The 24981-nt window shown below is 37.1% G+C and overlaps 1 protein-coding gene across 1 annotated transcript in view; it reads right to left on the minus strand.

Moving 5' to 3' along the window:
• The window catches only part of LOC123234246 (cilia- and flagella-associated protein 43-like), a 227621-nt gene that overhangs the window by 92386 nt on the left and 110254 nt on the right, over positions 1 to 24981 (minus strand). The window contains exons 13-18 of the mRNA XM_044660173.1: positions 11087 to 11190; positions 10261 to 10401; positions 8308 to 8480; positions 6049 to 6195; positions 1066 to 1196; positions 610 to 757 (exon numbers count right to left, since the gene is read on the minus strand). Of these exons, the coding sequence (XP_044516108.1) occupies positions 610 to 757; positions 1066 to 1196; positions 6049 to 6195; positions 8308 to 8480; positions 10261 to 10401; positions 11087 to 11190 (844 nt within the window). The remainder of the gene's footprint in view (positions 1 to 609; positions 758 to 1065; positions 1197 to 6048; positions 6196 to 8307; positions 8481 to 10260; positions 10402 to 11086; positions 11191 to 24981) is intronic.

Below are 24981 nucleotides of genomic sequence, written 5' to 3' on the forward strand. Positions count from 1 at the left end.
TGAGTTTAGGGGCTGGGGCTACAAGTAAAAGGAAGAGAAAATAAAGCTTTAACTTTATATTTTTAAAATGACATTTCCCAAATGTTAAAAGCTATAGGTAAGGCTATAAATGTTTCTTAATACTCTACCATCTAAGTTAGGAATCATGAAACAGGATTTTTTTATATAATAATTAGAAGCAACCAACCATGTTCTGAGTTCTGTTTTAATTGGCTTCTGACTATGTTCTTCCAAAGTAACATGTTGGACATCAAGAAATATTTTCAGTCTACATTCATATAATTTTTCATTATCTTAAGGATTTTTCCCAGTAAGTATGAATTTAAAAGTTCATTTCCTCTTTACTATAATTTCTATTCAGATTTAGTATTTTTTAGGAATATTAAGGGTTAAAAATATCATCTCAACAGTTACAAGGGGAGAAGGATCTTATATTTGTATAAATCATTGAATCATGAGCAAAAGGAATAGTATATTTAATAAAAGGAATTAAGATCATATCTACTTAAACAATGAAACTAAAAGAAACTAAAAAACTGAAAAGAATTATTATAGGATTGTGAGATTGAAAAAAAAGATATATATCTACAATAAAAGCTATAACTCAACTGATTGTCCATATAGTGAATCCAAAAAGATCTGAGAATCTTTCATTTTGTTAAAAAGTTTCTCTTCCTCCTCAATACTTTTATAAAATGAGGGTAGATAGATCTCAAGATACTCAATACATTCATGAACTAGAATTGCCATTATAGTCCTATGGATTGAAACAGAATGAACAATAATGCATGTGTATTATAAAATGATTTCAAAAATACAATTTACTTTTTATACATTTTTTCAAAATAAAATTTCCCAATACATTAAAAATATGAAAATGATTTACTATGGCTTTACTTCAATTTTTATGTAAATTATAAACTACCATTTATAATTTAATAAAATATTATATTAACTTTAGCAAAATAACAAAAATATCTTATTTGCTTCTATATCTTTCTGTTTTCATTTATTTCAATGAAAGTTAAATATTATACAAAATATACCTTCTCAGCTTGTACTTACTTCCATTTTAGGCAAACAAGGGCACCATCTTCTTTACCATTCAGTAGTATGAATTGGCCATCAAATGAAAATGCCATTGACTTAATTCCTTGTCCGTGGTAAGAATGGCATCGTGACCTGACAAATGGTTCCTAAATAGTTAAAAAACAACACAAGGAAAGTGTAAAAGTTGCTGTTTGTATGTTTTATTAAATCAAATTATACATGCTTTGATTTTGACAAATTTATTATTATTAATATAATAAATGATATTATTAAAAACAAGTCAAATATGGATTCTAGAAAACCCATAACTCAATGCCTATGTAGAAAAAAAAAGAGGCATGAAGAAGTTTAAGTGACTAATTAAAGTTATGCCATATCAGTAAACAAATGAGGACTTAAAACTCAGGACTCCTGTTTCCCAACTCAGTGTTCTATTGGTTAAACTATATAGATATTAGAAAAGCAATTTGGCATAGTGAAAATAACAATGGTGTTAGAATCATAAAAACTGGATTTATGTCTTGCTTCTGCCACTCATTAATTTTTCTTGGCTCTTTTCTGTTCCCTCTCTATAGTCTCCCTCGGTGATCCCATTTACTCTTTGGATTCAGTTATAGCCACTATATAGAAAGCTTTCTAGTCTCTATCTCCATCCCTCTCTGCTCCTCAGAGCGTCAGTCCCACATTTCTGACTACTTCTTTATCACAGCAAGACTTCAAACTCAACATATCCAAAATGGAACCTTTCCTCTCCTCAAGGGTTTTGCCCTTGCCAGTACTATTTTTTCATCAGCAACACCACCATCTTTCTAATCACCATCTTTGACTTTTTTCTCTCTCTACTCAATCATCTAATCCATTCTGTCCTGACATATCTCTCTTGGATATTCTATTCCTTCCCATTTCCACTGCAATCACCACAGTGCAGACCCTCATCTCTTTTAGAGTAACTGTTTGGGTGCTCTCCTAACTCAAATCTGAGTCTTCTGTACCACAGTTCTAGTAATTGACAGAAGGCACCAATAGGATCATGTCACTGCGATATTTGAAACTTCTTAGTTGATTTGTATTGTTTGCTGAATAAAATATTGATTCTAATACTGAAAATCTTCCATAGTCCATCCTCTTACTATTCCTTTTCGTATATTCTGTGTTCAAAGAGACAAATTGTCCCTCTCTCATTTCCATGGTTTTATTCACTGTTTATGCAGACATTGCATAATGTTTATTGAAATTTTTCCCTACTTTCAAGATTTAACTCAGATTCTAATTCTTCCATGAAATTTTTTCTGACCATCTTGACCCTAGATGAAAATGAGCTCTTTCTTCTTTAATTTATCATAGTTCATATTCATAATTTATCTGCATCTCTCCTTTGAATTCATCTTTATATCATAGTTATTTATATGTAAGCAGGATATATGTCATGATTATTTTTATATTGTTAGCAGCCAGCATGCAGTCTTGCACATCATAAGTTCTTTATAAGAGTTCACCTGTCATCACTTAGAGTTTCTGATTTTGATTTCTTATCTATAAAATGGATATAATAATATTTGCACTACCTGACTCTCAAGGTTGATATGAGAAAAGCACTTTGTAAATCACAATGTACTGTAGAAACATGAGCTACAATAATTTACGCTAACAGTTTAAACAGCTTAGAATAGGGATCCTCCAACCTTTTAAAATAAGTATTTATTTTTTTAATTTCCACCTTGAAAATAGGAAGAGATTAATACTTATATTATTATTAATACTACAGTGCTGAGGTTTCATGGAATGGGAAGGGAGTCTGTCAGAAATAAAGTCTGTAAGTATGGAATGGAATACTGTTAGACACTGTTCTTTTCTCCTTTTAGGGGTTCTAATACATTGATAATAGTTTTGAGATCATCCATGTAGAAATTTCTGATATACTAGTTGAAGTGTCTGTCTTAAGGAAAGTAATAAAAGTCTCTGGGACTTCCATATCATATGAACAATAAGATGACAGATTAGACATTTTCTCCAATCTCCATGACCTCTCAAAGCTCTCCAAAAATGAAATTAGCAGCAAAGATAAAACAACATTAGCTATTTCCATGGTCTAGGACAGTAAGAATATAAAAATAATGTTAAAAAAATCCCCCCAACCCAGGAATTGCTACAACTCTGAGCTCACTCAGCATCCCTCCCCCACCTCCCTTGTTATTGGTAGTAAGTCTGTACTAGCAGACCAAGAACATGTTACAGGCTCATATCAACCCCCATACCATTCCCTTGGCCCCCTTTTTAGTGCTGTAGGGACCCTAATTCCAAGATAAGGAAGTTTACTTGGGCCCTGATAGGCAGCTTTGCTACAGCCCTTCAGAAATTAAAGCCTGCCTTGGGGTTGCAACCCAGAAGCACTGCCAGTTTTGGGGAAAACAAAGTCTGAACTATTTGTGTTGGACCAGAGAAGTGAACTGAGGAATAGAGAGAGTGGGACAGGCCACTAGGAAAAGACACTGTGCTTGTGGGGAGTAGTGCAGCACTCCATCACACCTGAGGGAAGAGCACTGCATCCAGCTGGAACTGCTTCTGACCACCCAGAATCAGATGGGACAGAGACTAAGACACTTTGAGATTCAACCCCCAAGGAAATCACATTAAGAGGGGAGGAAATCAGGAAATGAGTGACAAGGAAAATAAGGGAGAAAAAAAGTCTAAAAGTACCAAAGATCTCAGGAAGGAGAAATCTCAAAGTCCTGGAACATAAAGATAAGTCAACAGGAAAAACAGTAAGAAACAGAAGGAAATATGGCCTCCAGATGTAGTAAGCAAGTTTACACATCTGTGAATAAATTCTGAAAAACAGAGGAAATGATTCAACACTTGATGAGACAGAAAATCCTGTGGAACTTGAGAACACAGAAACACAAACCATTATAAGAGCAGAATTTATGTCCTACGTACAAAAATAATGAACGAAATAGAAATACTTGAATCTGTAGTGGCAAGCCTCAATAAAGAAACAATAGATTAGGAATATAAGCACCCAGAACTGAAGGACAATGTAGAAGAAGAGAAGAGAAAAAAACAAGAACATTAAAAGAAAATATGCTCAATATACAAGCAAAACATTTATCTCTCAGTCAGGATGCAGAGAGACAACCTAAAGAGCATAGGTTTTCCAGAAGTAAACAACAGGATGAAACACCATAAAGAAAGAAAGAATAGAAGAGAATTATTAAGAACTTCTAAACATAGAAAGTGAAGTCTGAACTGAAAGATTTCACAGATCACCTCCAGAATAAAAACTCAAGGCTTCAAATTCCAGGACACCTAGTGTTTACACCTACTAATTCAACCCAGAACAAGTTCTGCAAAGCCATCAGGAGAAAGACCTTCAAATATAAATGAAAGAGCACTATAACAACACAAGACTATTCTATACCTACTAGGAAAGGGAAAGGGAAATGGAATGATGTGTTCTGAAGAGCAATGGAGTTCAGAATGTAGACCAGAGTGACTTCCTGAAAGTCTGAGCTTAATTGTACAGGACAAAAGATGTACTTCAATAATAAAGAGTGAAGCATTTTGAGAAAGAAAAACAGGACTGAAGAGATTATTTGCCTCTTGGATACTCCAAATAACAGAAATGCAGGAGGAATGAATAAATGCAGCAATTAAGGACAGCAACAGCTTAGCAATAGAGAGACCAGTAAGAGACTTCTTAATGGTACCAGGTGGCAGGTAAAGGCAGAATTTTAGTGGAGATAACAGTGAAGAGTTGAATAGTGGGTACATGGAAGGGAGATAGAGAGTCGTGAATAATGCTCTGGGGTAAAATCAAGGTCTAGCAATAGAGGAAGGTGGCTTTTGTGGTCTTAGAAAGAGAAAAACCTATAGGGGACTGGGTAGGAAAAGGAAGGAGGCCTTGTTTTGGATAAGGGAGAGGGTTCTACTGGGGAATATTCATGTAAGCACAGATGAGTAATAAAGGGAATTGAGAACCTTACTCTAGACAGGGTCTGGGGGATTTTGGTACTTGAAAAGTTTACTCCTCCAGAGGAATGGAGGGAGTTAGAATTTCTGGGGGCAACTGACACCTGGTGGAGTAAGAGAGCATGCACACAGGGAGATTTCTAGGTAAGTATAGGAGAAAAAGATTAAAAAAAAGAGAGAGTATAAATTAGGGGTAAGCCATATAATCAGGGACATGGGGAAAGAGGGGTAATTTGGGGGGCAGAGTAGATAGAGTGTGAGTCAGAAAGAATTGAGTTTAAATCTGACCTCAAACACAAGTTATGTGTCTTTGGGCAAGTCATTTAACCTCTATTTGCCTCAGTTTCTTCATCTGTAAAATGGTGATAATAATAGCACCTACCCCTTAGAGGTACTATGAAGATCAAAGGAGATAGCAATAAAGCACTGATCACAGTGCCTGACACATAGTGAAAGCTATATAAATGTTAGTTGCAATCATCATCATTGTCATTAATAACAATAATAATAATAATAATTGACACTATTCTAGAAATGAGGAACAATGAAAAAGAGGAATCTTTGGGATGAATCCTACAAAATGGTAGCAGAAAACACCCAGAAGGGGATACCCTAGAATGAATATATTGGAAGCTTGATAGCATAAAGAATGCAGAGAAAAGAGGGATATCAGATAATTCTAAGTCATGAATCAGAGAATAAGGGACTAGAGTAAACCAAAAATTATGATTGTCATATAGAATGGCTTTCCAGGAGAGGAAGGGGAAGGATATATGGTATGGTATGGTGATATAAGGAGCAGAAATTATCAATAAAATTTTATTTTTTAAAAAGATTCAATATATTGTTTCTGAATGTAGAGACATCAATAAAGTTGAAAATCCATAACAGTGCAAGCTAATGATTAAGAGGTTAGAAAGCAAATTTATTACTTTTCCAAAATTCTCAAGAGTATTTGCTTCTTAGACTTAAACCCTTACCTACTTCCCACTATGTTATTGAGAGCTTTATACTATTACCAATATTTACCAAATTTTTAATATCACGGATGCTTAGTATCCCATCTTTGGCTACTGATGCCAGCCACTGGCCATGAAATGACAGATACAACATTCCTGTTCCATAATGTTTACTTGGTATTTTATTCTGTATTTTGAGAACCATGTTATTGCTCTTCTGTAAATCAGAAAGAAAATATTAAGTTGAGATGATGAAAATAATTCTTATTGCTAATAAGAAAAAATAGCATCACTGTGTTGGCAACTTGATCACTGTTATCAATGAAAAATCAATGTATATTGTGATTGAAAATAAGTAGGTACATTTGGTTCTGTAGCCTACTGAGTTTTTTTCCTTTAACTTTATTTCTATCTTGTTTCTTAAGTAGTTGATCCTTCCTATTGAAGGGAATTTTCCCAACAAAAGCAGATGTGATAGCCTATCTGTGCAGATTCTGTCAGAATCTATCAGATGCCTCCCCTAATTTAATATTAAAGACTTAAAAAAACAGAAAATAAAGACTAATAGCACTTGAAAAAATTAAACTTCTGCTGACAACCATAAAACCCCAAATCAGTCACAAAGCAGTTCATCTAGTGAGTACTTACAAATAAGAATGTAGCTCTTTTTGCAGATTAATTCCGAATGGTCATATAGTATATCTCTTCCTGAAGAACCCACTATTTCTTAAATAGTCCATTTCACTTTTGGATAGCATCAGCTGTTAGGAAGTATTTTTTCTTGAGTCAAGTCCCAAACTACCACTTTCAGGCACCTTACAGGTCTTTTTACCCAATCCTTTATTTTACACATGAGGAAACAGGCTCAGGGAGTCTGAGTGGTTTTCCCAAGGTTGCTGAGATGGTAAGTGTGGTAGAGCTAGAAATGATCCCATATCCTTTGACTCCAAATCCAAACTCTTTCTGCTCCAATACACTGCTACTGGTTCTCTCTGAGATCAAACAGGACAAGCCTTCTGATGCACACAACCACATCTCCCCAAGTACTCTTTTCTCTAGGCAAAACATCCTCAGCGCCTTCAAACGAACCTCACTTTCATGGTTTCTAGTCCACTCACCACTGATTCCCTTCCAGATTCACTCTTTTCCGTGTCCTCCTAAAATGTGTTACCAAGAACTGAACACAGTACTTCAATATGATCAGAGCAGAGCACATTGGGACTGCCATCTCCTGTTGTGAACATTATGCATCTTTACATGCTAGCTTTGTCAGGTGGGGACCTGGGGAGAGGGAACACCACCTCACACTGCTGACTTAAATTGAGCTTTCAGCCCACTAAAACACCACAGTTATTTTTTTCTCATATGTTAACACTCCAACCATCCTTGTAAACGTATAAAAACCCTTTTGTTGTTTGTTTGGATGGAGAACAAATCTTTTAAAAAGAGAATTTATTCATAGACAGTTAAACTGTGCTTGTTTTTCTTAAGTTTATCTAAAAAATGGTTCATTCACTCCTGACATGAGTGTCATATAGTGTTACAATATATTTCTTTCCTTTTCCAATGATTATGGTTATTTGCTGTACATACTTTAATCACCATCTACAACTATCTGCTCTCTTATTCTCACACCCTCAAATCTACCTTCACATCCCACTTTGCTCTCTGAAAAGCCTGCTGTATAATTAACAAACTTGTTTTTATAGTAAACGTTTTCCTTTCTCACTCCATCCTTTGGAGAACTTTAATGTATACCTCAATTCACTGGCTTTGGTGAGAGACTCGGAATACTAATCCTTGCTCCTCATTGCTATTTCCAGATTCTTCTATCATGAATTGATCATGATTTATAATTATGGTAGCTATTGCCTATTGATTTCCAGGGTGTCTCTGTCTTTACTCAAAAGAGTTCAGTGCCTAGCTGACATTCTTTCCACCCCATCCTTTGCCCCATATAAGGAGACTTCAACAAACAAATTGATAGTCTCTCAAATAGCCTAACCTCCCAGGTCTTCAATCTTATTTCCCATGACCTATTCCTCCATCTGCCTCAGCTATGCACAGATATGGTCATGAATTTCCTCCTACCTATCACCCAGAAGTTTTCCACTTCCTCGTTTGTGAGATCTAAAGGCTTATTGACTGAAATATTGGTGCTTTATTTTTGTGACAGGCTCCAAATGAATCTAAGATCAGCAAACTATGTGTCAAATAGAATTCTTTTGGGTGCAAGAAAATGCAACCTAATCATGTTCTTTATTTGCCTTAATTGTTAAGGGAAATGATATATTTATATTTAGCTATATTAATGGCAACAGAGGAATACCTTTTCAGGAATCTCAAAGGCACAGATATATGGCTCATTACTACAAAAACCATATAATTTGTTATCATGGAAACCCAAGACAGCAGAGCACAAGATTTGATTTGTTTCATATATTCTTCTCAAAATGAATTCATCTTTCAGTCGTCCTCTTTCATCACTACACATGTCACTTTCTATAAGATTAGAGGAAGAGATCATTTTAGTTATAATTGGTATTTAACTTTTAAAAACCAATAAGAATATTATGTAATGTGCTCTTTATGAAAAACCAAAAAGTTTGAAAAAGTCAGTTAACACTAGAAGGACTCAGTATATCAGATGACAAAAATTCTTTTGGTCCTTTGAGGTATTCTTATTTTTTTAAAACTCTTACCTTCCCTCTTGGAATCAATACTGTGTATTGTTTCCAAGGCAGAAGAGTGGTGAGGACTAGGCAATGAGGGTCAAGTGACTTGCCCAGGGTCACACAGCTGGGAAGTGTCTAAGGCTGGATTTGAACCTAGGACATCCCAGCTCTAGGCCTGGCTCTCAATCCATTGAGCCACTCAGCTGCCCCCCACCTTTGAGGTATTCTTAAATTCTAGTCCTCTAAGCAACACTAGTTAGTGAAATAAATTTGAGTCTTTTAGAATTATTTATACATTTTGCTTTCTTCCCCAATATTAACTATAGAAGGACCAGTGCATGAACTGACAAGGAAATATATTTGATTATTTTTCCTCCATTATATAAATGTATTTTGAATAGAAATAATAATAAACACATATTAACATGTTACTTTGAAATAAGAAAAAATTTCAGCCTACTCTCTATTTTATTTGCCTTGTGGACAAAACAAAAGTATTGTACCAATTGATGTAAGTTGGTCATTTGAAGAAGTCTAGTGTTAAAAAGTTGTATGTCATTAGGTAAATAACATGTTCTCAGGATGTAGAAAACCTAACAGTTTAAAGGATATGTAGAATATCAGTATACACAGAGAACTAAAACAAATATAAAAAGCATTCTTGTAGTTTTGGCTGTCTCCTTCTGGTTTAAGTATAAACATCATCTATAAACAATATATATGTTTCTGTTTGTAACTATTAACTGTTTTTGCATTTATAATAGATTAATTTGGGAAGTTTTCATACATATTTTTTGAAGAAAGCTTTCCTTACATCCTTGATATTAAAAATAGTCTACAATCTATCTGAACTTACATAAAGTATGTTTGAGATTATGAAGCAGAAAGTATCATAAAATAATCATATAATTTAGTGATAGTTTCAGTCCTGCTAAATTTTTCCAATAGGTTCAAAAGTAAAAGGCTCAGGAAGTGGTTAGTAATTGTATACTTATTATGAAATAGAAATATAGAATTTAGTAACTATTAATACTTTAATAATTATATAGCCTGACTTTATACACATCTTATTTCAATTCTTATGACATTATTGAATGCAAATATTATTACCTTCACTTTGTAAAAGAGGGAACTGAAGACAGGGACAGTTAACTGATTTGTTAAAGGTCATATGTTCATTTGAGTGCCAAGCCCAAGATCTAGGATTGTAGGTGAACAAATTTATATTGAAGAGGATGTTAGAGGCCATTACTCGAGTCAACCAGTCTCATTTTACAGATGGGGGAAGAGAAAGGTAAAGTGACTTTCTGGGATCACACTGCTAGGAAATATCTAAAATAGGATGCAAACTTAAGTTTTCTTCATTCTAAGTTCAGTGCTCCATATAGCCAGCCTTTTGACACCAAGTTTGATGTAAAAATACACCAGGCTTCATTTAAAAATTTGCTTCATTCTGAAAGCTACTGCTCATCTCAGAAGCTATAATTTTCTATCTTGATAGGCAGTCTTTTCTTAAGAGTTTCATTTAGAAATCTCACTTCCTGAAACAAGATTATAATAATATGTATGTGTTGCATATATCTCTGAATTGTTTGTTCCTTTATTACCTGTTATGATTGCTTCTTTCAGAATGAGTATTTCTATCCTAGTTTTTTTATCTTCTGAAGGTTCGGTAAGGATCATTACTTGACTTTCTTGGGCATTCCAAAGACTAACTGTAGATATTTGTAAAATGTCACCACACACCTCTGAAAATAGAAATTAGTAGAAAATATACACAGAAATTATCATCAGTGATAGTTTTAAGAAATTTACTTATTCAAATTAAAACATCCCATTACAAGCTACTCCATGATGAACTTTCTGTATTTGAATCTTCTAGATGGGGCCAATAGGGTTTTATTTATAGAGTGACCCTACAATCCAAAGTAGGCATTTTAATCATAAAATAGCATATTCTTTTAACAAGCCTACAAGACTCTAGATTCATAGTATTTTTTACATTTCACATTTTGAAGACAGTGGCATTAAGGGTATGAAAGAAGTTTTCATATATATGATCAAAAATTATTTTTTTCACCATGCCTGAAGCTTAATGTTTTGTGTAGAGGACAAAATATAAAGAATGTGTACACTGTAAACATAAGGTAGAGATCTTCATTAAAAGTCAACTATCAGTGAAATAATATATTAAATGGAGGAGTAAACACAACTTATAATTGGAAGCCAAGAAAATATTGGCTATTGAATACAACTTGTCTCTGTCCTTCCCTGTTTGCAACACTCTTATCTCTAAATACAAAGTGAAAAGTTATATGAACTTTACCATCACTGTTGCTACACTCAATCATAGTTCATTCATTCTCAGAACTCTGAATCTTTGGAGGAAAGACACTAACAAATGAACAAATACTACCTTTGTATGTATATTACCTGTAAATCCAATAATCTTGAATATTTCTGAGGCTTTGGCACTTAAAATGAAGACATTTCTATCAGATGCTCCAATTATCAAGAACATACCATTTTGGTCATAACTAGAAAAAATATAAATCTAATTATTTTAGAGTTTTTTCTATTATAAGAGAATATGTGAAAGAAACTTTAGAGGTGATATGGTCCAACCCTTCCCTGTTTTACAGAGGGGGGAACTGAGGCCCAGAGAGATTAATGATTTATTTAAGGTTAAAGAAGTCAAAGGTAGGAGATCCAGAATCTGAACTATGGTCTTATGACTCCAAATTCAGGCTTTGACACAATGTTCTATTGTTTTTCTTAGAGTTCTAATTGTTAAAAAGTACTCCCTTATACTCAAATGAATCTGAACTCTTATTGTTGTAGATTCTTATGATCACATATATTACAACGCACCCAAGCTTGACTAACCTGTCCATATCTTTGCCAAACTTTACCGAAGGGCAACCACCCATCTTTTTAGGAGACTTTTCCCCTTTCTCTTGGTATCAACAGGATATCAATGGAGCTCCCAGGTTGTCCATCATTTATCATTTCCTCTAATCACATGGGCAATTCTTTTCTTTTCCAATCATATATTTTTTTAAGTGATGTAATTTACTTATTTTTTAAGGAGTTCCTTATTATGTCAGTCTGTTCACTTTCCTGTGCTTAGTACAGAGGCTGGCACATAGTAAATGCATAATAAATATTTGTAGTTTAACTGACCGATCATCTGACTATACATTACAGAGATAGTAGTGCTTGATGACTTAAAATACTGGAAGAAAAATTGTATTTAAAAAATACTAGTGGGGGCAGCTGGGTGGCTGGGTGGATTGAGAGCTAGGCCTAGAGAGGGGAGGTTCTGGGTTCAAATCTGACCTCAGATACTTCCTAGCTGTGTTATCCTGGGCAAGTCACTTAACCCCCATTGCCTAGCCTTACCGCTCTTCTGCCTTGAAACCTATACCCAGTATTGATTCCAAGATGGAAGGTAAGGGTTTAAAAAAATAGTAGAGGTAAATTGATGTTAAAAAATGGGCCTTTGTTTCAGGGAGAAGTTTGGGATAATTAAAGGAGCTTAAAAATGTTTTGAAGTCAAAACTACTCACTTTTCTTTCTATGTTTAAATCTGGAACCAATTGTTCATTTGTATTATCTGTCTCTTTCTGTGTGTACACATGTATATATACAGATGGAGGAATAAAGTATTTATTAAAGTTCTCCCTATTTGCAAAGAGCTATGCTAAGCTCTGGAGTAATAAACAGAAAACTAAGATAGTTCTTGCCCTCAAGGAGCTAATATTTTAATGAGGCAACTTATGGAGGTTTTCAGTTGTAAGTCAGATGGAAAGGTCCCTTGGTCTTAGGATGTAGCGCCCACACAGATCATAAAGCCTCCTCTTTAATGTCATTTCTATTGATAAAATAAAATCAGTTTTTGATGTTGAGTCTTTTCTGGGTCTTCAACAGTTATGTCTGTAACACCTACGGGAGCAGCTGCCAGTCTGCAACAGGGGTTGCTTCTCAGGATGTTGGCTATCAACACTGGGATGGAAGTACACAGGGTTTTTGGTTCATGGTGCTTGGCTATCTGCATTAAGGGAGATGGTCAGGGTGATGGTGGTGGTTTGATGTGTCTGGCACATACTACACATCTCCCTAAGAGTATCTTTGTATGCTGTGAGCTGGTTGGCAAGACTGATCCCTTCAAAGGAGTTGCTTCTTGGATGATTATCTCAAGAGCTGAGGTAGGACCAGTGGTTTGAGGTATGTTTGCAATCTACAGGATCCTATATTGATCTATTTGTAGCTGTTTCTGGTGGTAATAAAAGGTAGGTTCCTTTTCCACAATGCTTTTTCTTCTCAATGATGGCCATGAGGTTAGAATGAAGCAAATCTGATGATTGGGGGACACTGCTTGTCCCAGTGCTCTTGAGCTCAAGATTTTGTCTCCTTCAGTGCCTGAGGAGTGATGATGATCAGGGTGGTGGTGGTAGGTTGACTTGTCCAGCACATACTTAGTCCCATTTCTCCCTCTGGGTGCTCTGCTTCAGTTATAGTATGGAATGCCTTTCCTTTGTTGTCATAGATGGTTAGCAGCTGATGAGGATGGCTTTCCTCTTCACTGAACTGCTTAAACATGTGATGGCCATAGGAATAGGCTGGAAAAAAAGACCAATGATCTGGGGCTGGTGGTGCTGTCCAAGGTGCTTGTGCTTATCTGCCTGTTGATGGCAGCTGGTCAGCAGCAGTTGTTGGATAGTGATGAGAAAGGTGGGCCCATTCTCCACAGTGATTTCTCCCCTCAAAGATAATTGCTGAGAAAAGACTGGAAGCATTCCTGGGGAACATCTTCTCATATTTTCCTCAGGATGCCTTGCTGCTTCAGCTAGGGTGACTTGCCTCCTACTCTGTTAGATGAGACTAGGCAATATATTTCTATCTACGTTTTATAATCTGGACAATAGGGATTCTTCACCTATTTTCCCCCAAAGTAGATGGTTAGCCCAAACTCTTTTGAATGTTTATAAATCTCATCCAGAAGCCTCTGCATTCTTCTGAGTCTTGATATAATCACCATAATGTTATCCACAAACAGGAACATTTGGAAGTCTTTATCATTTATGAGGAACTCATTCATGACTGGACCAGAGAGGCCTTTGGTAGATACGTCTTATTTTATGTCTCATCAACTAATAATGATCCAGGTAATTTGGGTGGCTCAGTAGAGAGAGACCCAGGTCTGGCGATGGAAGGTTCTGGTTTCAAATCTGACCTCAGATACTTCCTAGCTGTGTGACCCTGGGCAAGTCACTTCACCGCAATTACCTAGACCTTATGGCTCTTCTATCTCAGAGCCAATACTAACCATTGATTCCAAGACAGAAAGTAAGGTTTATAAAAAATTGAACCAAGAGTTACCAAAGTTATTTTTAAGTAGTTTAAAATATTTTATGTATATACAGGAGTCAGTCTGTATATATTTATTAAATGCCCACTGTGTGCCAGGTACTCTGCTAAGTGCTGGGAATAAAAAAGGGGGAAAAGACAACTATTGCCTTTAAAAATATTAATTGGGGAGACAACAAGGAAATACTTATACATATAGCAAAGGTGCATATATGGGAGAAATAGAAAATAATGAGAAGAGGGAAATCATTAAAATGAAGAAGAATTGAGAAATTGTTTCCTGTAGAAGACGGAATTTTTGTGAGCTCTAAAAGAAGCCAATAAATGGAGATGAAGAGGGAAAGGATTTTAGACATAGGTATCAGCCAGAGAAGATGCACAAAGTCAAGAGATGGAATATTTTATTTGTGGAATATCAAGAAAGTCAATGATACTAGATTGAAGACTATATGGCAGGGAGTAACATATAAAAAGACAGGAAAGGCAAAAGGGGGCTACATTATGAATGGCCTTGAATGCCAAACAGAGGACTAAGGATTTGATTCTGTAGGTCATAGGGAGACACTGGAATTTATTGAGTAGAGAAAGGGGATAACATGGGCAGAACTACACTTTAGGAAAGTCACTGGTAGGTGAATGGAGGATGGATTGGAGTGGGAAGAGATGTAAGACAGGCTGGCCCACCAGTACTCTAATGCAATAGTGAAAATGGGAGGTAATAAGGGCCTGCACCAGAGTGGTGGCAGTGTCAGAGGAGAAAAGTGAGCATATAGGAGAGATTTTGCAAAGATGAAGTTGAGATCTTGGCGACAGAGTGAATGTGGAGGGTGAGAGTGAGGAGGAGGATGTATAGATTGTGAGCTTGAGGGTCTGAGAGGATGGTGTTATGTTTGACAGTTGTAAGGAATTAAGGGTTTGACTAAATATATGAGATTTCTAAGATAATACTGTGGTCACTGATTTAAAATTATTGTTGCTTAAGTCAAATTGACTTTTAATAGTTTTATTTACAAAAGAGATGGAAAGAGTGAAAGTAAGAAATATAAAAAGAGGGTAGAGAAAATGTCTAGCCTATTACCCTAAATGTTGCTCCAGACCCCGGCTCAACCTAGGCAGGGCTCTTTAACCCCTCAGCCATAGGACTTGGTGGTGAATTAAACAAGAGTTTAACCCACATGGCCTCCTCCAAGAAGGGGAGGCCTCTTCAGAACTAATCTCTCCAGAAGCCAGGAAAGGAGGGCCAGTTTCTGACTCACCCAAGCCAAAGTCCGAAGGGAGGAGATCCAGGAGCAGTCTTACCAGAGTCCCTGGTCAAGTCCCAAGTCATAGCTCCAAGCCTCAGTCCCAGTCTGTATAAATGGAATTAGCTTACCCTCATTCATTTGTGTAGACTCTAGCCACCAGAAATAATGTCACCCCACCCAACTTAGAATTAAGTGGGGAGGGGGGAGGTCTGTTACTCACATGTGATAGTAAGTTACAAATCAAAAATAAGGGACTGCCCTTTGGGCAGTCCAAAACAGTGTTGAGACTGTGATTTGTCCACTTGAAATTGGAGGTGAGGCAGGAAGTGACAAAAGATGCTGTCTTTTTTAAGTATGATGGTAACTTCCTGTGGAGGGCAGTTGGCGCTTTGAACTTGGTGTGGAAGGATCTCTGGTGAGACTTCAGACTGGAGTAAGTTAGGTGGACTCTCTTTCTCTTCCCTTGGCATTTCTGGAGGCTCTAGCCTCAAGGAGGCCTCTCTTCTTAGAGGAGGCCTTGAGGCTAGAAGCCTTGTTTAATTAAGCTCTGTGCTGGGACCTCTAAATTCCTACCTGGTTTGGGCCTCTGGTCCGGGCCAGAGTTTCTCTCTCTCAATTTCCCTACCTTCAACCTTCCTAATTGTAAATAAATGACCATAAAAGTCATCCTGACTTGGGTCTATTTTATTTTGAAATCAAGTTAATTGATTTCTGGCAACCATACCTTTAATATCTAGTCTCCCCTCTTACAAGTCCAAGATCCTCAGATTCAGGCTGAAGAACCTCTTGGAAGTTCAGGACTTCTATAGACCTTTTCCCATGTCCCCTCCTGTTCCTTCCTCCACATTACAAAAGCCAATTTCAGTCTTTAAAATTTCTTAGCATTGCCCAAGGGGTGGTCAGTTGCCTCTGGGTTTTCACCCATTTTTGGTAAGTGGCTTGAGAACCTCCCCTACTTAGTACTAAGTAGGGGTGTTTTCAGTTTTTGTTGATGAATTTAAAAATAAACAAGAGGAGAGTTAATCCTATCTTCACCATCTCCCCTGTGAATCATTTAACATAACCAACTTAGACCTCTAAAGATCTTTTAGCTAAAGGTCCATACAATATTGCACTTTTATAAGAGGAAACTACAATAGTGAGAGATAAGAGGGAAATAGGAGAGAGAGAGAGAGAGCAAAACCAATATTTTTAGGTGTATTGACAAAAAGCCAATTTAAGAATTTACATTCAGAATAAATGTGTTCAACCCCCTTCAGATCAATCAATTACATCCCAAAGTACATTCTGGATCTTCTGATGCAGTGGAGGTTTCTTTATGGCACTTTCTCTGAAAAGTACATTTTCTTGATTCAAGGAGTTATAGAGCTTCTTTTCCTAAAATTTTTTTTCAAAAATTTTAAATCTTGGATTTTATGAAAATTATACAATCCCCTGAGGAGGATACATGGTTGAGTTATGAGGTATACAAATCGTGTCAAAAGAAAATCAAAATCAAAACCAAATATCAAAATCTATGTATATAAAAATTTCTGAGTAAATAAGAATAAATTCACAACAGGTTCTTAAATCAGGGTCCAATTAAAGTGATTTCTGTCCCACAAATCTGTAGGACAAATGCAGTAATATAGTACTTATCCATTGGCAACCAGAACTAGAAAGTTGCCATACTGGAAAGAAGGAAAAAGGACTAGATTTTGGTGTAAAAAGGAAGTATATTTCCCTGGTCTGATTTTACCTTCACTCTCAGGGAGAGGGGAGCCAAGATAGTAGCCAAATTTAGGTACCTGTCAGAATATGGCACAAGGAAGACCTGTGTCTGACATATGTCAAACAGCTGCAACCTTGAATCTCAAACAAGTCCTCTGTCTTGGCACATATTCTCATAAAGCCCACTGGGATTGGTTGGTTTCCTTGACCTTGTGTTTGTAGTCACTGTGCATATTAACTTTGTGTGCTTCCTTGGCACTGTGTAGTGGCTCTTTTGTGATTTCTTTTCCTGGAATCAGACACAATCAATCAGTGGCAGGTTTCTGTAGTCTAAAGCTTTTGGGTATGCATTAATATTAGGGCTAATGGATATTGTAAATGTATATTTGGATATTGTAAACTTATATTAGTGCAAAATAAAAAAAACATTAATACTGGTAATGTTCTTCAAGTATAAAAAATGAGAGAAAAGAGAAAATTCAAATATCTTATTGCACATACAAGGAAAAATAATAGTAAAATTTTTTATAAATCAAAAATATACAGAGAGTTCACAATCAGTGAAACACTGTATTTGCCCAAGGAGAGGCGCAATAAAAATGCGATCCATTTCCTTTTTAACTTGGCCATGATCTATAGTGTGAGTGCAAATAATTTTTACCAAGTAACAGCTTTTCAAAACAGTAATACAGCAGCTAAGGCACATTGAAAAAGTAACAAAATCCCCAAAATCACAAGAGCTCTTTTAATGACAATAGCAAACAAACCCGCTACCATTAGGATTCACATGAGTTGCTGTGTGATATTTTAAAAACCTTTTAAAAAGCTCATGGATACTTGTCACAAGTTATCCAGATCTAGCCAATCTTTCAACCTGGCTGAGATATTTTTAACCAAGTCTATTATTGCCATCATTCCAAAATTTGGCAGAGGAGCCCAGAAAACAAACAGGCAAACAAAAAAACCTCTGTAATGCTGATGAAAACCTTTTGGGTCTAAAATGTCATCAAGAATCTAGATCATTCTGGTGGAAGGGTAGAGTAAGCTGAAGAGTTACAAAATATAAAATCCATCCAAGAGCCACTAGGCTCCATAGGAAAATCCTTCCTACCTCCTGGATGAGATTATAACCCATCACGGGGTAACCAACCCCCTTTGGGAAACCTCTTTCCTCTGGTATAAGACTGTAACAGCTGTAAAAAAGCATATCTTTATATGTCTCATCCATTGCAAAGTGGAGGCAAGGAACACAATAGTGAAAAGTTCTTCAGATGTCTCATCCGTTACAAGTTTTTATAAATGTGGAGTTGGGGAATGCAATAGTGCTACAGCACTTCACCTCAACTATTAAATTGGACCCTTACCTTTTGTTACAAATAACTCAAAGGTCAGGAAATGATCAGTCAGAGGTAGTGGTGCTACTAGATATCTAAAAAATATTTCTGAAGACCCCTTAAAATCAATTTAAATTTTTAGGCCATTAAATTCTCCAAAGGTTGTATACAGGTTGTAACCATTTTGATGGAATCTATCTATCATCATCTATGTGACAATTAATAAAGACAAAAAAGGAACAAAAGAGCATATAGGCAATATGTGACCTCATTGGATCTGGCAACAAACCCAGCATCCATAAGGACCTATGGTTTTGCCATGGAAAAGCGTTTGTCCAACTCGACTATGGACTTTTACAATAGTATTTTCTCCAGTCCAGTCATAGGGGGAGGTACAAATAAAGACAATGTAACTGCACATACCGTTAATGGCTAAAACACAGAAACATAAAGTGACATAGTATAACAATATATTTTAGACCAATATTTGAACTTAAAAAACAAAATTAAATCTTAAAACAATCAGCAAGTACAATATATCTGACAGGATACAGGCACCAAATTAAAGAGTACTTTTTTTCAATTCCAATAGCTGCGTTACAGAGACTTCTTCACTATTTGGAGGGGAACAAACTGACACAGTAATAGAGTCTGAAAAGCTAAAAATTCACCTGCAGACTCTTTAAGGTTCCTTCCCCTCCCCAGTACCATCATCCATCTAGATTCCTTTGGTCACACCTCTGAGGTTCCCCAAACCCACACTGGGCATAGTGTGGACAAATCCCATATTGGATGTGTTGCAGAGACTGGGCAGACCAAAATGGCAAGGGGATATAGGGATATGAATATCCCCCTGAATCTCAGGATTACCAGTGCACCTAGGAATGGTAGTAAGAGAAGATACCCTAAAACTTTGAGCTGTGTAGGCTCTGTAATGCTCTCCCAGAATGGGAGCTGTTTGAGATAGGCAGGAAATTGGGCCATGCTTGAAATTTTACTTATTGTCAGTAAGTGGTGCTACTGGCTAGGGGTTAGGGTTAGGGTTAGGATGTGATCTTATTAAGAATTTCAAATGAGACAAATGTCAGTGCAGGCACACCCTAATCAATTAGCTTTTAGGGTGGAGGGCCAGTGAAATATCTTTGCCCGAAACTAAGTTTAGGAGGGACAACAGGAGGTAGCAAAAGTTTTGTATTTTAGGAAAAAATAAAACACACTTCTTTTTGTGGACAAAGCTCTTAGAATACAGCCTGTGTTTTAGCTAAGAGGTTTTGGAAGATTTTTTTTCTCCCTCCCCCTGAGGGTAAAAATGTTAGAACCATATACTTCTGCCATGTGCTTTCAGGGAGCAGCTTTCAGGCCATGAGGGTAGGAAGCTGCTTTTCTAAGCTGGTCTTGGAGTAAAAAAGGTTTGGGTGTAGAGTACAGGCTATGGACTGTTTGGGATTTTTGTCCTTAGTAGACTCTGAAAACTTCTCAGTCAAGGGAGCAGTTTTAGTTATTTTTGTTGCTGCTCTCCCTGACTGCTCTCCCCAGTGTTCCACCTCCCACTTAAGCTGATGCTAGAGGCATGTGGAGGCTTGGAAAAGGGGAAAATCAGACTTCCAGGAGCAGGATAAGGCTAAATTTTGTTAATTTAGCTCAATAATTAACACTTTCTAAGAACAAAAGGCTGAGCTGAGCTTATTAACTTCCTCCAGTAGTCCAGAATTTTGGGCTGAGAGGTAGAATCTTATCAAGAGGGTGATAGAGTTACACCCCCCACCCCCAACCCCACCCAGGTGAAAGCCCTGAGATTAAAACAGCTACTTTCAGCTGTTTTTATTTTAAAAGAAAAAATAGGACTTACCTTTTTCACAGATTGTAACTCCAGAATTTAGCTACTAAAAGCTAATTTAGAGATAGTAGAAGATGAAGGAAATTATCATAAAAATTGAGGGTGCTCATTAAACCTTGTGGTTGCCAAAAATGTAAGGAATTAAATTAAGGATTTGACTAAACATATGAGAATTCTAAGATAATACTGTGGTAACCAATTTAAAAATATTGTAGCTCAAGTCAAATGTACTTTTAATATTTTATTTACGAAAGGGAATGAAAGAGTGAAAGAAAGAAATGTAAAAAGAGGGTAGAGAAATTGTCTATCCTATCACCCTAAATGTTGTTCTGGTCCCCAGTCAGCCTAGGCAGGGCTCATTAAATTAACCCCTCTGCTGTAGGACTTGGGTGGTAAATTAAACAAGAGTTTAATCCGCATGGCCTCCTCCAAAAAAGGGAGGTCTCTTTAGAACTAATCTCTCCAGAAACCAGGAAAAGAGAGTCAGATTCTGATTCACCCAAGCCAAATTCCAAAGGGAGGAGATCCAAGAGCAGTCTTACCAGAAGCAGTCCAAGAGCCAGAGTTCCTGGTCAAAGTCCCAAGTCATAGCTCCAAACCATAGTCCCAGTCCAAGATCCTCAGATTCAGGTTGAAGACCCTCTTGGACAGGAAGTTCAGGACCTTTTCCCACATCCCTTCCTGTCCCTTCCTCCATTTTACAGGAGCCAATTTGCTTAGCACTGCCAAGGGGGTGGGTTTTCACTCACTTTTAGTAAGTGACTTTTGAACCTCCCCTACTTCATGTTAAGTAGGGATGTTTTCAGTTTTTGTTGATTAATTTTAAAATAGGAAAGGGGAGAGGTTAATACTATCTTCACACAGTTATAGAGAAATTAAGAATTGAAGAGGGTGTAGGGGAAAAAATTCCATTTTGGATATGTTGAATTTAAGATATCTACTGGATATCCAATTGGAGATGTCTAAACGGTAGTTAGAGATGTGAGACTGGATGTCAGTGGAGAGGTATAAGAAAGATAGGTAAATTTGAGATTCATCTGCATAAAGATAGTAATTAAATACATGGTAGTTGATGAGATTACCAAATGAAACTGTATAGAAGAAAAGAAGGTGACCCAGGACAGATTTCTGAGTAAAAAGAATGTTGGAGAGTGTGATCTGGATGAGGATCAAGAAAAGGAGACTGAAAAAGAAAAATTGGAGAAGTAGGAGAACACGATGGAATGGTTTTCCAAAAACCCACAGAAAAAAGCTTATCAAATTGAAGAAAGTGCTCTGAAGTGTTAAAGGCTACAGAGAAGTAAAAGAGAAAAGGCCATTGGATTTGGCAGTCCCTTGGAACTTTGGAGAGAGCAGTTTGGGTGGAATTATGAGGTTGGAGGCCAGATTATAAGAAGATAAGAAGAGAATTAGAGGAGGGAAAGTGGAGGCACCTTTTGTTGATGACCTTTTCAAGTATTTTAGCTACAAAGAGTCAAAGAGATGTGGAATGATTAGCAGGGATAGAAGGATGAAGTGAGGGTTTTTTGAGGATAGGGGAGGCAAGGGCATGTTTGTAGGTAGTAAGAAAGGAATTACTAGACAGTGAGAGATTGAAAATATATATAAGATTAGGAATGACAGAGAAGCAATATTTGGAGAAGATGAGATGGAATGGTGTCACTGGTGCAGGTTACCAACTTTAGTCTTGATTAGGAGTAAAGTAATCTCTTCATTTAAGACAGGGTAAAAGAGAATATAATGACAGCAAGCAGAGAAGTGATATGAGATGAGGAAGTGAGTAATGACCTCAATTTTTTCTGTAAAATATGAGGCAAGGTTTTCTGCTGTGAGGATGTGGACAGGGAAAGATATGGGAGGTTTGAGGAGTAATGAAAAAGTTTGAAAGAGTCACTGTTGATAATAGGGTGGTGAGTTGAGAAGGGATGTACAGTAGGAATACCTAGTAGTAATCAGGCCTGGGTTGGAGTTATATAACATAAATTTGTACTGGTCCCAATCAGAATGGTTTGGTGGTTTTCTCCACCTTTGTTCATTAGCAGATGTGTAGGGAGGCAGATGGAGGAAGGTGGATGTGATCCAAAGCTGAGGCAAAGCACAATTGGTGAACTAATAAGTGAACAAGGAGGGACTTGGGAGAAGAAGAAAATATAGAGTTGAACAGATTCACCAAGGAATAAAGATGGGGAAAAGAGAGGAGTGGCAAGTGCAGGAGAAATGGCCTGGAAAGAATTAATGAGCTATCAAGAAAACCCTCATAGTGTTGGTTTAGAATAAGTTTTGGCAAGGGAAGGCAGAGGGAGGGGTGGAAAGACTATAGATTATGGCTAGATAAGAGGATTTCAGGCTTCTTGAACATAGAAGTAGTGCATTTGTAGGCACTGGAAAATTAAGGGAATGACCATCTTTCTGTATGGCAGGCAGCATGGAGTAGAGCAGTGATGGGCAAACTATGGCCTGCGGGCCAGATGCAGCCCCCTGAAATGTTCTATCCACCTGGGCAACATTATTCCTAATCTGATGAATACGATGAGTAGGACACAATACGATGAAACTTCGAAAGAGTTGCCTTAGAAACAGACCAACAGATGAGCATTTCCTTTCCTTTGGCCTCCTCTTTAAAAAGTTTGCCCATCACTGGAGTAGAGAATAGGTTGAGAAACTGAAAGGTTAGGATGTTTGATTCACCTTATGTATTGAGTATATAGGAGACATCCTATTGGAAGAGAGATTTTTAGGGAGAGTGTTTTGTGCCACTGAAACAAATTTTAAAAATCAGCAAATGAACATAATGGAATCTCTGATTATCTATATCTTTCAACCAATTTTTTGATGACGAAGGTGTATTCTACTATGGAATATCACATATCAAAGCCTATATTTTCTGTTCTAAAGACCCTCATCAAATATGACCTTAACACATATCTAAATTATTCTCATGAAAATTTTACTTAAAGAACTAACATTTTCGTGTCAGTTTAAAATTTGCTTCATACAGGGTTCCAGGTTAAGATGGCGGCAGAGTAAGAAGCAGCTCTTAACCTCTCCTGACCGAAACACACAAAACTCCTCAAGGGGACATAAAAACAAGTCCATACGAACGGAGGAACCCCACAACAGGGCACAGCGTGGAAGGTACGTGGAATCGAGACATTTCCAGGCTATAAAGGGCTCTCACTAAATCGCGGGCTGAGCAACCACCCCACTCCCACCCCCTCCACACACAAAATCTATAGCTCTGAAGCCAGCTAAAAAGAAATAGAGCAAGTTTGGGGCACCCATTGAGTCATTGGCAGCTCCAGGGCCTGTTCCTGAGAGCAGCAAGATTTAGGACCCCAATAAGCCAGAGATCGCAAGCGAAATCTGAGCGCGAGGGCAGAGAGTGGACGCCCAGCGCAGAGCGCACAGGCACTGGAGGAGGCGTGGGTGGAGGCAGACACAGCCAGGAACTAAAGCTCTGAAAACCTGAGTGGGGAACTAGTGCAGACGGGTATACGACTGTGGAAGCAGCGCCCTGAGACTTGTAAAGGAACCTCCTGCAGAGGATCAAGTAAAGGGGTCCACCAGGGGGCTTGACCTTGGAAAAAACCAGAACTCAGACCTCAGGTACCAATAGACCGCGGACAGACACTGAGCGAGAGGATAAACCTGAGAAGCTGCTGGGCTAATGATGGCTACCCAACCTCAGGAAACTCAGAAGAGAAAGAATAACAACAAGAAAAAGAAGCCCTTAACATTCGACAACTTTTACACAGAGAAAATCCAGATAACCGAGCAAACAGAGGAGGAGAACAAACAAGCATCTGGACCCTCCTCAAATAAGGAAAACTCCTCACAAGGTTTGGAAGAGTTCAAAACTGAGATTTTGAGGAAAATGGAAGAGATCTGGCAAGAAAATAACTGTTTAAAAGGTAAAATCTTGCAATTGAACACCAGAAATGACCAGATTGAAAAGGAATTCCAGAAGATTATGGCCGAAAACCGAAAGATTATAGCTGAAAATCAATCCCTAAAGGCTAGAATCGAGCAATTGGAAGCTAATGATCTCTCAAGACAACAAGAACAAATAAAACAAAGTCAAAAGACTGAAAAAATAGAAGGAAACATGAAATATCTCAATGAGAGAGTGACAGACCAAGAAAATCGGTCTAGAAGAGACAATTTGAGAATAATTGGTCTTCCAGAAAAACCAGAAATTAATAGAAACCTGGACTCCGTACTAAAAGAAATTATTCAGCAAAATTGCCCTGAAGTCTTACAACAAGAGGGCAATATAGACATCGAAAGGATTCATAGAACACCCACTACATTCGACCCAGAGAAGAAATCGGTTAGAAATATTATTGCCAAATTCAAAAGCTTTCAAGCAAAAGAAAAAAATCTTACAAGAAGCCAGAAAGAGACAATTCAAATATCAAGGAGCACCAATCAGGATCACACAGGATCTGGCAGCCTCCATGCTAAAAGACCGTAAGGCTTGGAATACGATATTCAGAAAGGCAAGAGAGCTAGGCCTGCAACCACGGATCAACTACCCATCAAAATTGACTATATATTTCCAGGGGAAAATATGGGCATTCGACAAAATTGAAGAATTCCAGGTATTTGCACAGAAAAGACCAGGGCTAAATGGAAAGTTTGACATCGAACCACAAAAATCGAGAGAAACCTGAAAAGGTAAATAAGATACAGAGGGGAAAGAAAGAAAACTTATAATTTTTAAATTTGCCTTTTTAAGGGCCTCAGTGAGATCTAATTATCTGTATTCCTATGTAGATAAATGTTATGTATAATTCTCTGTAGTGAACTCTATTCACTATTATAATATTCACT

Source organism: Gracilinanus agilis, chromosome 2 (assembly GCF_016433145.1).
Source record: "Gracilinanus agilis isolate LMUSP501 chromosome 2, AgileGrace, whole genome shotgun sequence".
NCBI lineage: Eukaryota > Metazoa > Chordata > Mammalia > Didelphimorphia > Didelphidae > Gracilinanus > Gracilinanus agilis.